General features: G+C 27.8%; 1 protein-coding gene across 3 annotated transcripts in view; it reads right to left on the bottom strand.

Annotated features, from left to right (window-relative positions):
• The window catches only part of LOC100213007 (putative ammonium transporter 3), a 37,356-nt gene extending 30,524 nt beyond the window's left edge, over nt 1-6,832 (bottom strand). Inside the window, exons 1-2 of one of the 3 annotated variants that reach the window (XM_065818913.1) lie at nt 6,582-6,832; nt 5,439-5,561 (exon numbers count right to left, since the gene is read on the bottom strand). In XM_065818913.1, the coding sequence (XP_065674985.1) occupies nt 5,439-5,561; nt 6,582-6,681 (223 nt within the window). In that variant the 5' untranslated portion in view covers nt 6,682-6,832. Of the gene's footprint in view, nt 1-5,315; nt 5,562-6,574 lie in introns of all 3 variants that reach the window. The other 2 variants (XM_065818911.1, XM_065818912.1) reach the window with 2 other exon arrangements.
• Between the last annotated feature and the right edge of the window lie 10,229 nt (nt 6,833-17,061).

The raw sequence follows: 17,061 nt of genomic DNA on the forward strand, positions 1-17,061 counted from the left end.
TATGAAAGCAGAAGTTGATCTTCAAATTTTTTCAGAAATGTAGGGGAACCTGTTGTACCTTTGACCACGTTGTACCTTTGGTCACTCTACTCTGTTGGCTTACTATTATTATTTAAAAAAAAACGGGAAGTGTCATTTGAAATAGTAGTCCATGACGACTCTTCTTATCGTAAAACATTATACTTGGGATAGATGGTATTGATCCACAAGCAATTATAAGTTTTGACTCTTAAAAAGTAAATATTTGTGTTAATCTTATTCTGATTTTAAAACTGTGATAAATTGTTGTTTGATTCATCTACGACATTATAAACATTACCCAACATCTTTTTTTTGTTATGGAAAATTTTGGATGATTATGTCTGACCGTAAATGGGGATTAAGACAATAACTGTTAAAGAAACCCATCTCGTGTACCTTTAACCAGTCAAGGACGTTGTACCTTTGACCAATAAAAACTGCTTCCTCGGTAATTTGCGGACTTTAAGAGGGCAAGATTATAAAATTTATAATCTACCTTATTAGGCGTCGTCTGTGCTTTATTGCTTTTTAATGCAAAATTGTTTCTAGTATTATGATGATGAAATAATTGAATTTTAATGCAATTCACTATTTATTCTTGAACCACTACTACACTTAGAATAATCAATTTTGTTAATTTAGTTAGTTGGACAGCTGAAGCAGTATTATTGTCAAGTTCATTTTATTACCTAGTTTCTGCTCAGCTATAGGGAATTAAATGTATCGAAATAGTTAATTAATTTTGTTAATATATTTTAGTTTTAAAATGCCAAGGAGCAAGATTGGTGTTTTTCGCAAAAAGATTTCCGAAATGGATATGCTAAATGCAGTGAATTTTGTGCTTCAACAAAAAATGAGTTTAAGTGAAGCTGCAAGACATTGCAACATTAAAAAGTCAACTTTAATATATCAGTTGAAGCAGTTTAAAAAATCTGGTAGTTGCGAATATTTATATTCACATACCAAACCAAAAAAAGTATTCTCAACTGAAGAAGAATTAATTTTGGTAAACTACTTGGCAGATGCTGCAAATATGCATTATGGACTTACATTAAAGCAGATAAGATCCTTTGCATATGAGTATGCTTTAGCAAATCATAAAAAAATTGAAACTTCATGGATGAAAAATAAATGTGCAGGTGAACAATGGCTGCGAGATTTTCGCAAAAGATATAATAACAAGCTATCTCTACGTAAACCACAACCTACAAGTCTTGGTAGATCTTCTGCATTCAATAGAGAAACTGTAAGAATTGTATATAAAAATTACAAAAATGTTTTAGAACGTTATCATTTTGGCCCATCAAATATTTGGAACTGTGATGAAACAGGAATTACCACAGTCCACGTACCACCAAAAATTCTAGCTCCAAAAGGTAAAAACAAATAGGGAGCATAACTAGTGCTGAACGAGGCAACAATGTAACAATGATTGCAGCCATTAATGCTACTGGAAATAGCATCCCACCATTACTTGTATTTCCACGTGCTAAATTCAAAGACTACATGTTAAATAATTGTCCTCCTGGAAGTGTAGGAGCAGCTAATAAGTCTGGATGGTCAAATGAAGTCATTTTTGTGCAATTTCTTGAACATTTTATTAGTAATGTGCGACCGTCAATTAAAAAACCTGTTCTTTTATTAATGGATAATCATGAGAGTCATGTAAACATTTCTGTTATTGAGTTAGCAAAAAAATCAGGCATAGTTTTAATGACATTTCATCCTCACACAACCCATAAAATGCAACCTCTTGATCGTGGTGTTTTTGGACCATTTAAAACTTTTTATAACAATGCCATGAATAACTGGATGATATCACCAGGCAATGCTGGTAAACCAGTCACAATTTATGATATATCTTACCTTGTTGGTCAAGCTTATCCTCATGCTTTTGTACCAAATAATATTATAAACAGTTTTAAATGTACTGGATTTTATCCATTTAATGAAAATATTTTTACTGATATTGACTTTTTAGCTGCAAATGTTACTGATAGGCCAATAGTGAATACTGAAGCTTGCCTTTCTAATGAGATTATTGATGTTAAAACTGCTCCATCCAGTGTACCATCAACGTCATCTATTGTTTTAGGGGAAATCCCTACTGTGAGTTTACCATCAAGATCAATTGTTTCACCTGAGATAATGCGACCTCATCCTAAAGCCAAATTAAGAAAAACAAATACTTCAAAAAGACGTAATAGAAAATCATGTATTTTAACTGATACCCCTGAAATTAAAGTTATTCTAGATTCAAAATCTAATAACCAACAATTTAAAAAGACCTCTTCAAGCAAAAGAAAAAAAATGGCAAAGCAGATTATTTTTAGTCAGTCTGACATATGTTTAAATGATGAAAGCTCTAATGAAATTGATTTTGGAGTAAATGTACTTGATAATGAAAGTGAAATTGTTTCTGGAGATTTTTTAATTGTCAAGTTGGCTGGAAAGAAATGCTCTAGATTTTATGTAGCAGAAGTTTTAGAAGTTGTTGGTATAGTTTACAAAATTAAGTATCTTAAGAAATCAGGAGACTTTTGTAACAAGTTTATAAGAGAAGATGACAATCTTTATGATTTGGAACTTAAGGATATTATTATGAAACTTCCACCACCAAGTATTGGTCATGGTTCATCTAAGCGTCAGTATCTTATGTTTGATGTTGATCTGACTATTTGCAATAGTTAATATATTTTACTTTTTTATCATTGTATTTTTTGTTTCATCATTAAGATATTTTTTATAAAAAGCATTATGATCATATGTAAATGAATATAGACCGCCAGCTAACATAAGTTATAAAAATATATTTTTGTTCTTTTCTTATCTAAAATAATAAAAATAACTGTATATATTAGAAAATATGTTTTGTACAATTAAATCGCGTTTAAAGTTTTGGACCTTAATCCTAATTATTTCATGTAAGTAGCATCTAACTAAAGAAAATATGTGACTTTATCTAAATAGTTATAATAACTGATTTTATTGAAAAAAATTAGTAATACTGAGTATCGTAACTTTAATACACAAGTCTTTGCAAGATTGTAAGGATTGATTTTTCTAGTTTTTTTTTAGACAATTAGTCTTGATTACAAAATAATTAGTTTTTTTTATTGATATAAGATGGACCAAAAGTTTCTATATAATATATATCAAGCTAAAATATTAAAAAGGGTTCAAACATTGCATGATTTTTTAATAATAACATTTTGGTCAAAGGAACAACGCGCATCGGTCAAAGGTACAACGTACGTGTTGTACCTTTGACCAATAGACTTCTTTTTTTAAAACGCGGGAAAAAGATACTTCTTGGTCAAATGAAAAAAAAGTTCTAAGTATAATTTTTGGGCAAAATATAAGAGAATATTATAAAGTTTGAATGGTTTGGATTTACTCAATAGGCTACGCAAAAAACGCCTTAAAGCAAAAAGTGGTCAAAGGTACAACAGGTTCCCCTATAGCATATAGCAAAATAAATAAAAAATAATTGCAGTTAATTTCGAAATTTGTCTAACAGTTGCTGAAGTCTCAAGTATTTTCTTAATGTTATTTATGTTAATCTGTGCTAGTAGTTTTTTTGAAATCTCAAACTTTTTTTTTTGATTTGGCTCATTTAAAATGGAAAACCTTTCAAGCAGGTTTTTAATGTCCTGATACAAACGTAAAAATCCAATGAACTTTTTGAAAGAAAATATGGTCGGGTTTTGTTCTGATAGAGCAAGTGAAAAAAGTCAAGTGTAGCTTTAAGTTTAACGCAAAGCTTTCTTTTCATTATAATCCGGCATTGCTTAAACCATCGTCTTCAGCTTGTTTTGGATGACGCAGTAACCAAAATAAAAGATTTGTTTCAAATTGTTCATGGATAAATTCATTTAATTTTTCTTCGATCTAATAAAAATCAATTTGTAAGATGGGGAGCTTGAGATCTATTTTGGATGTTTGACGGGCTAACTTTTTGTTTATTTAAATTCCTTTACATGACGTTATGTTATGACATAACGTCATGTAAAGTGACGTATGTTAAGTTTCTACAATTAGTTGGAAAAAAATAAACTTCTCTACCAATGAATATTGCAAAATATTATCTATAAAAAGCTTCGGCTAAAGACATAAACTCGTGACTGAGGAATGTTATGATTTTTTTACTCTTGTTTCGGTTCTATAAACTAAAGAGAATTCTAAACAAAAAATATTTGCAAACTTTAAAAATTATTTTATAAATTAAGTTATTTTAAAAATAAATATCAATTTAAAATATTTCTGTGCAAAGTATTAGGGTATATTATTTTTTTATAACTAAAAATCTTCTCTTTTTTTTTAATTTCCAAAAACTTCCCAATTTTTGTGGACAAAAGCAAGTGTTTTCGATAATTTGTAGTTAGTATAGACCGTGTCGAATCATAGATACTTCAAGGACTTTTACATTTTTAAAAACATTATTGAAAAGCTTAACTTTATCACGATTTATGAAAAATTCATTTTGAGATAATAACAATTGTTTTTTTCTGTAGGATTTTTAACTTCAAAAGATTAAAAAAAAAAAAAAATTTTCTACTATTCTTTCTAGGTGATTGTGGGTAATACAACTTAAAAAATTATTTTCTATATTAGCTTTTGAATCTTTGGTTATATTTTTATTTACAAGCCCATTTTCTATACCTATTAAACATGTTCTCAAGCAAAGATTGATGTTTTTGTCTAAAATAACGGTACTAATACTAGACAAATACTATTTGTCTAAAAAACGGTAAAAATACTATTGCTTCAACATTCTCAATTATTCAAACTCTTTAAAAATACTATTGCTTCAACATTCTCAATTATTCAAACTCTTTGGTGATTAAAAAAGATCCAATAAAATAGATCATTAAATTTTTTTAGAATTCAAAAATATCTCAAGAGCTATTGAAAAATTAAAACTTTGTTAATACTTACTGCTTTTAGTCATCAATAGGGTTTTTTAGCTGATTGGTTTTTTAACTTTTCTTAGTGAAAAAATGATCCAGCCAATGTTAAGTCTTTATGCTTCTTTAACTACTTTGAGTGTAAATTTTATTGTAAACTTTATTTATTTATTTTTTTTATAAGATAATATATATCTTAATTGAGTTGTAATGAAAAACACTGAGCTGATATTGTTTTGATAGAATTTAAGTTGATAAAAAAAATGATTGGCTGCTTTTGAGTTATCAAAAAAAGCATGCAAAAGTTAAAGTGCAAAAAATAATTTTCAAAAATATAGGAAATATAAAAATATAATACTTTTTACCTAAATTAAACAATTTTTAAACCTGAAATTATCGTTGTAGATGCTGAAGCAAATGATAACTGAAAAAAATACTTGATATAGACTTTAGCGTCTGTGGAAACATCAACATCCGTCATAAACTGACCGTTACCAGAAAACGAGTTACCTGTAGACGCATCTGAACCAAAACTTATACCATATCCAATAAACCAGTATGCTACACTGCCAAAGCATACGTCTAGAACACTTTTTACCATTATATTTGTTTTACTTTTCATTGACACCAAACCTAAAATGAGTTAAAAGAAATAAAAACTCATTTAAACGAAATCTTAAAAAACTAAATTTTTCAACTGATAATATATTAATATTCTTTTGATGATTTTTAGTTATTCTCTTTTACCCTTCACAATGATAAACATATTCTCCACATTAATTTACATAACCTCCACATAAATTTACATTCCCTCCACATTAATTTACATAACCTCCACATAAATTTACATTCCCTCCAAATAAATTTACATACTCTCTACATAAATTTACACAACCTCCACATAAATTTACATAGTTTATATTTTCTAGAGATAGCTATATCGATGTTATTTTTTTTTTGGTTGAGCATTTTATATTATTATATCAAAAACGGATTCAGCTTTATTAGGTATTTTAGATAGCAAACCTCCAGACATGAATCTGATTCCAAACATTTTGTATGTTTATACTTTTGTCAAATAAGGATGCTTTTCAAAAAATACGATGATTGGAGCCTAACTTAAAAGTCTAAACTTTTTGTCATCCTGTCCCAAACGTAAGAGAAACAAGTTGATAAATTTTTTTTCACTATTTTTAACTAAATTTATAATTATCAATAACTTTTAAACTTTATAGAATCTCTTTTTGAAAAACTCGAAGCTTCATAGCATACTCCGCGTTCGAACCATATAAAGCGTTTATAAATTATGACCATATAATTATTGTAACCCCCTCTGACCAAGGGAATTCAAGCTTTATATGGTCATAATTTGAGTCCGTGTAAAATAAACAAGATAAAAGATATTTTCAAACTTGATAAGAATTAGAAGGGCCGTAGAACTTCATCTTGAATAATACTTCAAGTAATTTCGCAAAAGTTGTATTTCAGTTTAGATAAATCCTAATTAATTTTGTAAAACTATTTACAAATCTTGTTAACCTATAGGTCCATGATATCAATAGTCTATTTAAGCTCATTTAAACAAAATAATAACCATAAAATTAAAACAAACATATTTGTAAAAATCTTACAAAATAAAAGCTTACATGTTACCTGATTCCAATAAAGCAAACCCAGTTTGCATTGTAAAGACTATAAACGCGCTTAATATAATCCATACGGCGTCTACCGCCTCCATTTTATTTGCAGCCATAGTGTTTGATTCTCTCAAGACAACCACAAAACATTTGATGAATTAAATAAATTTCAATATAAATTTGATATTGTTTTAATTGTTAAAGCCTTTAGAAAAACTTATTTACCTTTGTTTCTTAAAATGAATAATTGCAAATAAAATGTTAAGTTTTATAGGAAAAATGTTTCAATAAAAAAAAATATTTTAAAAATTACATAACAATGATATCAGCATAAATTTAATTGCTATCTAAATTTAGTTGATATTGATTTGAAACTATTAAATTTTTTTTTTATAGATATTAAACCTGCTTTTAAAAAGCCAATATATTACGGAAAACTAGAAATGTGTTTTCATTTCTGTAATAAACGCAAAAAAAGTAGTGTCGAAAGTAAGGTAGTGGGGTTATTCAACCAAAATCTTTCATTAGCTTAAAGCAAAAAAAAAAGAAACTAAAACAAATCAATCGAAATAAATCAAATTACATTAACTATGAAAAGAAAAACAAATCGAAATAAAAAACGACAACGTTATTTTAAATATTTTTTTTTTTAAATAATTAGAACACCATTTTTAAAACAGAAATTGCAAACAAACTTATGCGTTTTTTTAAGACCTCAATTTTTGGCATATTTGCTTTAACCAAAGAAAAATTAGCAAATTAAAGCAAATTAACAAATCCTCAAACCCAAGAAAAACCAAGTAAGATAAACTGTTTTTTTGTCAATTACGTTCGTGTCAAAATCAGACAAAAATCATCTTAAAAGGAACATTTGCTGAAAATAAACAATTAACCTAACAAAAGAAAACATGAAAAATAAAAATAAACAAAAAAGTGAAAAAATAAGCATGGATTAATAATTTTTCAAAAATCAGAAGCCACAAGCAAAACCATGGTAACCAGAACAATATGAAGTTTAATTCTAATCTCGATCGATGTTAAAGTTCATATTAACCATTTTAATTCACAGAGTACAGCAAAAGAAAGAGCATTTAAATAGGAAGATTGAAGCCACCTTTCTTACCAATGTCGCCTAATGGTCTAGAGCCGGCGTTGAACCTCGGGCCTCTCGTTTCTGAGCCAGAACTCTAACCACTGCCCACGGCATGAGATTCAGATTTAACAAAAAACTTTTACAAGTTTGTTTTACTTATCTTTTGAAGTTTTAGAGAATGAAGGAGCTTAGAAATTCTTAGAAACAGTTTAATAAATAATTTACTGTAAAATCTTCATCAAAACTTAGACCACAAGAATATTTAGTTTTAACAAAACGTTAGTTTTACAACAGAACTTTCAACAAGCAAAAGCAATGATTTGTACACGAGTCTCACTTTCATGCATCAATTCAGATTTTACTCTTTACATCATTTTACATTTTTTAATGGACATAAAGTATTAATAGCAGTAAGTCTGAATTCTTTTATTGCAGAGGGAAGCTTAAAAAAAGAAGTGCATCAACCTTTAATTACAATGGCAGCAATATTGTATGTGCTGTTGAAGAAAACAACAAAATTAAATCGGATTTGTGCTGCACTAAATATGCAATCAAACTAGTAATTTAGTAATATCAATAAAGCAACGAGAACTTAAATAAACTTTAAGGTTTCAAAAATTTAGCATCATCACGCATACAAGTATTCTCTCATGTAACTAAACAACAAGATACTTTTTAATAATTTTTTAAAACACTATGCTTGTTTCTTATACCATATAAATTTTGAATGCATGTAAATAAACTCATTTTAACACGTTAAAAATGATATTAAATTGTTTCCAAAAACAAATGGCAAATTTTAATGTTCATACTTCTATAATGGTTAATGAAAAATATTATGGTACCGTGCTCTATTTCTGCAGATAACTAAAATAACATTTCAGTTAAGATGTTATAAACTGTATTTTTTAACCTAGAGCTACTTTCCCAGAAACATCCCAGACAAAAAAAATTATTAATATTTGTCAAAACCTTAATCGGAGAACTGAAATAAAAGTTTCCTTCCTGTGCTGAGTTGCCTCATAATTTCTTTTCAAATTTCTTGGACCCACATTACAAAAGTGGATCCAGAACCCACATTACAAAAGCCTGCATTTGATAAAATATAAAAATTTGATGAAACAAATATGCATTAATAATTCACAAAATAAAAAAAATTTATGAACAAGCTTATAAGGGTAATAGCAACACAGACAAAAAAAAATTCAATTTAGTCACCATAATCCGCTAAGTAGAAGTCTTTAAAAGAAATTATACCATTCAGTTCGTTTACCCAATTTAAATTGACGTAATAGTTTTATTTTTTCATTAGATTGATTAATTGCTTCCTTAGGTTGATTATTACTTAGGTACCAACACAGCAGAGAAAAATACCAATGATTTAAAGTGGTGGAAAGTAAAAAAGTTACCCTACCTAACTCCATCTAAGTACGCAATAAATACTGATGTATAAGAGCAACTTCCTCAACTTCGGAATGAGTTTTCTCTGCTTCAAGTAATGTTGTCACTAAAAGAAGAACTATGCAGACAGACGACAATGATAAGAAATTAGTTTTTATCAAAAGAAGACATAGAAAAGATTAAAACTAAACGTTTGCGTTTTAAAAGGTATGTTATATACGTATAAAATAATGATCTCCAAAATCAGTAGCCGTAGTAGCCAGCAACGAATCTAGAGGGATAGGGGTATGGGTATGCATCCTCCACCATCAGGATTTGAAAGTCCTAAAATATCTTAGAAATTGAGGACTTCTTTTTTTTTTTAGGAGACGTAAAAGACGTAAAAGCAAATCCCCTATCACCATCAGTACCACAAAAAATTCCTGGATCCATCACTGGTGGCTGGTGGTAGCGCAATTGCCCCAGAAACAAAAGATACGTGTTTCAAACCCCACTTCTGGGCATGTTTAGCGACATCGGTTAGGAAAGAGGCGTGAACTTCCAATTATCCAGTTAAATGCTCATCCAGGGTGCTCTGTGATAAGTCCGTATGGACTTCTTGGAACACCTAAATAGAAATTAAAAAAAAAAAATTTTAGCTTCATTATTTATTAAAACCAAACTGAAATTGAATCATTTTTTATAAAACTAAATCATATATATGTATTTTTACATTTAATACCATGTTAAAAAAAGCAAGTTCAAAAAAGGGAACTTTTAATTATTTTAATTTATTTCAATTTCAACTAGATAACAAACTATATAGGACCCTGAAATCATTGAGACAAATGAAACTTTTTTTCAACATTGAGTGCAATTTTTTTTTTCATATTATTAATTTTTAAATAAACAGTTTTTTGTTTAATTTAAAGAAATTTTTAATTTATTAGTTTAAGTTTAACTAGAAAAGAATAGCTTTTTTTTTTAAGTTTTAAATCCATGATTTACCTAAAGGATTACTTTAATCAAATTACTTTACTAGTGGATAAACATATTATATTTTGTGTTAGTTCCTTACTTCTTATGACTTTGGTAGTGCAATTTATACTCTTGGTCTATTCATTTAACTAAAAAATCGAAATTTTACAAACTCATTATGATTACATTAAAGTTTAACCAATTGTTATTACTTTTAAGCTAATATCCTGTTCACACTAACGGTAAAACACGTTTTATTTAAAACTCGTTTTATGTTTTTGTTAATGTTATAAACTGTATTAAACAACAATAAAACAGCATGTTTTACATTAGCACAAGCTTTTTATATTGACAAAACAACCTCGCTGTATTGTTTTGTAGTTGGTTTATACAACTTTTTACATTTAATAGTTATTTTAAACAAAACGTGTTTTATCGTCGGTATGAACAAAACGTGTTTTATTGTTGGTATAGGTCTTAGTTGCTTAATGCTTGAAGAAAATGAATACTCTGTCTATAACAGACACATTAACGTATTAACGGACACGGCTTCGGTATATTATTAAAAAGGCTCTTTTGTCGTTTTGCGACCTTCTATATGGAGTTAAGAAAAAAAACAAAAATAAAATGCTTGTCTGTATAAGATATCAATTAAGAAGGCCTAGTTATCAGGCCTGAAAATATTGGGAAAAAAATCATACAATTTTAAATGCTTTTAAGTATATATTAAAATTTATATAAAAAAGGAGGACTCCAGCAGATTGACACAAATCTAATGTATATATTTAATTCAATAAAATTTATTTAGTTTTGTTCAAAACTTTGGATTTAGCTTCAGAAGCCATAATAATTTTACTAATGTACAGTATTAGTTTTTTTTGGTTTATTTGCGGCCACATGCATTTTTGTATTAATTAACAAAATTTTCTGTTATCACCTTTGACTTGATTATTTCTACATTTGGATGACGGCTTTTTTAACCAAGATATTTACTATATAATAAACTTTAAATTATTTATGGGAATTGTAGGTCATAGAGCATGCTTGTATCGGGGATTAAAATCTAACCTCTTTGGTCTAACAACACGTTAGACCAACTTTAGATTAAATAACCAACGTTAGATTGCAACAGGTTAGACCAACTTTAAGTGCTTTAAGTCCGATCCATGAGACTTAAAGCACTCCAATAACCAGTAAAAGAAAAAAAATTCAAAAACATAATTTAACAAAGATACGCAAAGTTTTTATTGCAGATAAAATTAAAGTTTTTATCGCAGATAATCCGACTAACATCATATAAGTAGTTTAATAGCGCATTTAGTTTTTCAATATATTATATCTTATTTGAGTTGTTCGAATTAATTTTGGTTACGACGTACGTATTTGCTTAGAGGGAAGTTTCAAAATTTTACATTGGATAGGAGGATAATTGTACTTCCTTTTCTTAAGAGATTAATACTGGTATATTTACTATCAATGTGGTTTTTATTTTGCTAACATTTGAAAAAAACGTTAAAAGCCATTTCATTAATGACTTACTTGTATACCAAAAAAGTGTTTTTTGTTTGAGCATAAGAAAGATTTGCTTAATAGAAAATTTATTTTGTTTTCAGTCATTAGACTTGATTTTTAGAAACAATAAATTCATAATTATTCAAAATAATTTAAAAAAATTATTTGAAAAATTTTAATGCAAAAATAAAATTAAAGAACCTCAATTTATTAAAGGAAGACCTCAATTTATTAAAGGAAGATCTAAATTTGTTGTTGCATGGTTCTGTAGCATTTTTCTTATTTTTAAAATATAAAATTTTTAAATTTTAAAATTTTTAAAATTTAAAATTTTATGAAACTTTTTCTTTTTCTCGATTATTATTCTATTCTTAGCTTGATTCTTTTGCGGTTAAAAAAACATTAAAAAAAAGTACAGTTACATCATAAAAGAAATTTAAATTTTGTTTCTGGCGAAATAATATAAATCTGGTGTACAATAGTCAACTTGATGCACAATTATATCACTACTAAAAAAGAACTTTTCATAAGTGGACCATCTAATCACTAAAGTGTTTAATTGTTAGATTCCTATCTAATTATTAAACGATTTTTTTGTTTTCAAGAACAACTTTAAAAAGGTTTGATATGTTTTAGTTATGGGCATTTATAAACAGACAAATTTTTTTACTGTTTTCTCAAATTGTACGGAAATATAATAATTTAACATGGTTTAGGGTATTTTATTTATTAATTTTAAACATACTTATTTTCAGTATTAAATTATGCAAAATAACAAAAAATATTTCGACGTACTTCTTCGTTTCGTTTAATTATTCTATATTTCTATTATCGAACTTAAGTTTTTTTTGCAATTTTATTGCTTGTCTTTAATAGTTTTAGTTTACATTAGGTTCGTGTAAATTTTTTTTTATTTTTAAATTTTGTAAAATGTTTGATTAAAAAAAAGTTCTTGGTATTTTTTGTTGTGGTTGCTGTTAAAAAACAAGTTTAGCGATATTCAGCTATGTTCAGTGTGTTTATTCAAAATATTTGATGAGGTTTTCAGATAATTTTATCGGAGTGACTAATCTTTTGAACAAAATATTGAATAAAAAAAAACAAGAAGCCGCATGTCTACTTAAAAACAACCGTGTTGGTACTTTAAAAGCCGTGCTGATCCTTTGTCTTGCCTTACCTTAAGCTACCTTATACTTTAAGCTAAGACAAATGTACCTTTTCATTCTACCTGGAGTTTACTCATTAAAAAAAGTTTAAAATTCTTCTCCATTTAATGAGCTCAAGGAAAAATAGGTAAATGAAACAGTTTTTAAATTTATTTAAATTGCGTATTATATGAGAGTTGCCTTTAAAGTCTATCAGTCATCCGACTCCTTTATTTATTAAACTTTGCAGACAACTTTAATATTCTTTTAGATAGATTAGAAAAATAGGAATGCAACTTATAGCGGTTAAACGAGTTAATACATTTTTAGCTTTGTTATTTAATTTATTACAATACGCAGCAACATTTGGTTGCAAATTTTTTTGTCTGTTCTGAAACAACTTTTATCGCAAAAATTTTATGTTAGTACTCTAAATAAATCAAGAAACTTTAATGAATGTTAATGAAAGAAATTTAAGTTAATGAAAGAAATTTAAGTTTAATAAGTAAAGTTTGCATTTGAATATTGATTTACTTTGTTTTGTGAAAAACAATTCATCCAAACTTCAGAACAGTTTTTTTCAGAGAGCATTTTAAATGGCGGTCAGGCTACAAACTACCAAACTGAAATATTGTTGTCATATTTTGACTGGTTCTAATGATGCTCTTTCTATTCTAAACAAGGTCCAAAAAGCATTGTAAAAGCTGTTGGACTCGTTCTATCCGCTAAGCTATTTCCCATCGTCGTAAAGTTGTATCTCGTTCTCTTTTCTACAAATACTATCTTTGGAGCTATTATCTCTAGTTCAAAATATATCATTGGAGATATCATCTCTAGTTCCATCAACTAAAACTTGTTCTCACTCGACCCGTCATTCAGCAAAATCTCATTCGTTTACTATACTGTCCCTGCATGCTCTAAAAACTTTTTTTTTTTTTTTTTTTTTTTTTTTTTTTTTGTTCTTTAATTCTTACAAATTCGTAAAATATAATAGAATCTTTACAGAGTAAATAAAATAAAAAAAATAAAAAAAATTACAAAGTTACGTTATACAAAAAAATATATAAAGTAAAACTGTAAAGTATTAGAAAGTACTTCAAAGAACGCGGAAAACTTGCAGAAGACCGACGGTCTTATCATCAAGAAACCGCTATGCGTTACTAATATTTTTGGATGCTTCTTTTTAAAATAAGTTTATTTTTTATTTTTTTTTTTTAATAAAAAAAAAAAAAAAAAAAAAATGTTATCGGTTTTCGGCAGAATGAGAATAAAAATCCAAAATGCAAAAAAACAAAGAATGCAGACAAAAAGAAGTTTTTAATTTTTTAATTTTATTTCAATACACATTAATACAAGTAGGTACACGATTTGCTAAATAGGTAAATTGCTAAATAGGTAATATATAGTCGTTCGAGTGTTGATAAATAAGCCTATTATTTGCTTTTGTGTTTTTGTTATTGCTGTTGTTTTTGAGTTATTTAGAGTTTTTTGGGTTATTTAGAGTTTTGTGTTATTATAGTTTACATTAGTTTCGGAACAAAGTTAGATTTATACATAGTTTTAAATGTTTTTGGGTTAATAAAAGTTCATAAAGTTGTTAGTGTTTAAAATGAGATCTTTTAATAACGTTTTCAGAGTATTTAAGTTATTCGATTTTTCCAGTTGAGTATTTTTTGATATTAATTTATTATATAGATAAGGACCACGGTACGAAATGGAAAAGTGCGAGAGATTTGTTTTTTTAAAAGGTACGTTGAAGTTTCCCGTTCCTCTGGTATGGTATCTATTTTTGCTTTTTTGGAAAAAATTCTTTGAAAAGTAAGAAGGAACAAGTCCAAGTTTATATTTGAGCATAAATAACAAATTTTGGAATATATTGATTTGATATACATTTAATGCTTTCAAATCTTTTAAAAGTGGCTCAGCATGCGAGAGTCTATCCTTATTAAAAACTATTCTTGCAGCATGTTTTTGCTTTCGATATAGTGTGGTTAGTTTGGATCTATGATCTTATTCGTCTCTTTTTTTTCCTGCACTTCAACCCTTTCGAACTCACTACCATCTTAATGTTTTACTGATTCATACAACCTACAACTTTTCAAGTCTTCAGTCAACCGTTTCCTTGCTTTATAACCTTATTAATTTTTTTCTAGTAGTTCCCAACTTAACTGTCGTTGGCAACAAGGCTGCATTGTTGGGAGTGAATCAGAACAAAAAATTTAAAAAAAAACTAACAATGTAGGGTAATATTCAAGATACTTGAAGAATAAAAATTAATTGCATGAGCCAAAAAGCTAAAAAAGTGTACATTAAAAACTACATAGAGTTATTCTTTACGTAAATAAATATTTAAATTATTTTAATTGGATAACGGGTGATGCGGAAGTTATCGGACAAAATAAAAACGTCAATAACTTATTTATAAATAAAAAAACAAACTACTATTATATTTGTATTAAATAAAGCATTTATCTTTTAATAAAAATATATTATTTTTTATATGAAAAAACACCACCATCTACAATTGATCTCAGTTTTGCTCTGACGCCTTTCATATGCGACTGTAAAAAGTTTAAATCAATTTCTTGTAGTTTTAGTTTAATGCGATCAATCAAAACTTGCTCTGTTGAAGGTTGCCAATATCCCTCGTAAAACTTTTGTGCCAAATGTCCCCAAAAATTTTCAATTGGTCGTGCTTGAGGCACATTTGGGGGATTGGATTCTTTATCAACGTAATAGACATATTGGTCGATCCAATTTAGAGAATCTTTAGAAAAATGAGAACTTGCTAAATCTGGCCAAAATAAATAGTTAAAGTCTCCATGATACTTGTGAATAAATGGAAGAAGTCGTTTTTCTAAACATTCATTAATATAGGTTGATGAATTGTTCGCAACAGCCTTGGAAGTGCAAATCAATGGCTCGGACATACCACGGTCAGATATGGCTATCCACATTAATAATTTTTTTGGAAATTTCTCTTTTCCTATAAAACGAACATTTTCTGGGCGTGTCTTTTTGTTGTTTGTGTAGTATCCAGAATTTTTTGAAACAAGTTGGTTAACTAGTTTCCTGCTTTTTTTCTTTGCCTTTATTTGTTGTTCTATAGTGTATTTTGGAGTCTTTTCACGTGTTCTATATTAACTATTTATTTTTTTTAACTGAAGACCAATTGTTGATTGATTTACACCGAATTTAATAGCTATTTTTCTCTGACTGACCCCTTTTCGATTGTTGACAAGTCTCGTTAATTCAGCTTTCTTTTCTCTAGTCCAGGATGTCGGACGACCAGGGTGCTTTCTATCAGAAAACGATTGAACTGTTTCAAGTCTTTTTAGGTTATCATATATTGTACTTCGAGCAAATCCTTCCTTTTCAAAATGATTTACGATTTATTTATTTTTTATATAAGGTTATTTACAAAAAACATTTTTATTCGCTTTTGAAAAGATTCTCGTTCAGCTGCATTTAACCTCATTTTAAAAAATTGTGTTTCAAATAATAAAGTTTATATTTTATAGAACAAATGCTCTGCCGCGCTGCTTGGTGACGAGAACTTCTTGGGACAACTAAAATAAAATTAAAAAATAAAATATTTTACTCAAACTTTATTTTATGGGTTTTTATCTAACTTTTCCCTCTGGAAAACATGTTTGAAGTATCTGATGAGCAGGGTGAACGATTTAATTTTGAAATCAGTGAGATGCAGTGGTCTAAAAGAAAATCAAAAAAGTCCGAAATTTTTTTATTCGAAAATATTTCAGACATTTTTTTCTAAAAACCGATTGCTTTTTTCTTATCTTTTTTTTTAATTCTACATTATTTAAACTATTTAAATAATATACTTTACTGGTTTCATATATAGATTTCATATTTTGCTGCTTTTAAACATATACCAAAAAGTACGCATACTTTCCTGTTAAATTACTAAAAACAATTCAAATACTAATTTTTAATTGATTTTTATAAAATATGACTTCATGAAAATGCATATTTTGGTAAATTGATAAACTATGCAAAATGCATAGTCCGATACTAAAACTGTATATTTATAGTATGTTTATGGATGCCCTAAACAAACCACCTAATAATTTCTAAATAATAAGCCATAAATTAAAATAAAAGTACTTATATTCATTTTAAATTAGTATTGACACTATATTTGTTATGCTTTTACATTTACATTGTGTTGCTTTAACATCTTTGAAAATTTTAAATGATTTCAACAAAATCCGGCTGAAGAATAAATCTAAAGCAAGCTTTTACAACTAAATTGACGCTTTTAAATGCTTCAATAATGTGAAGAATGTTGGGAACCAAGTTTGTATCAGAAAGTTGCTGGAGCACATCTTAATTTTCTAAGAAACTTCCTGCATTAATTTCCCTCG

Source organism: Hydra vulgaris, chromosome 15, assembly GCF_038396675.1.
Source record: "Hydra vulgaris chromosome 15, alternate assembly HydraT2T_AEP".
In the NCBI taxonomy this organism is placed as follows: Eukaryota; Metazoa; Cnidaria; class Hydrozoa; order Anthoathecata; family Hydridae; genus Hydra; species Hydra vulgaris.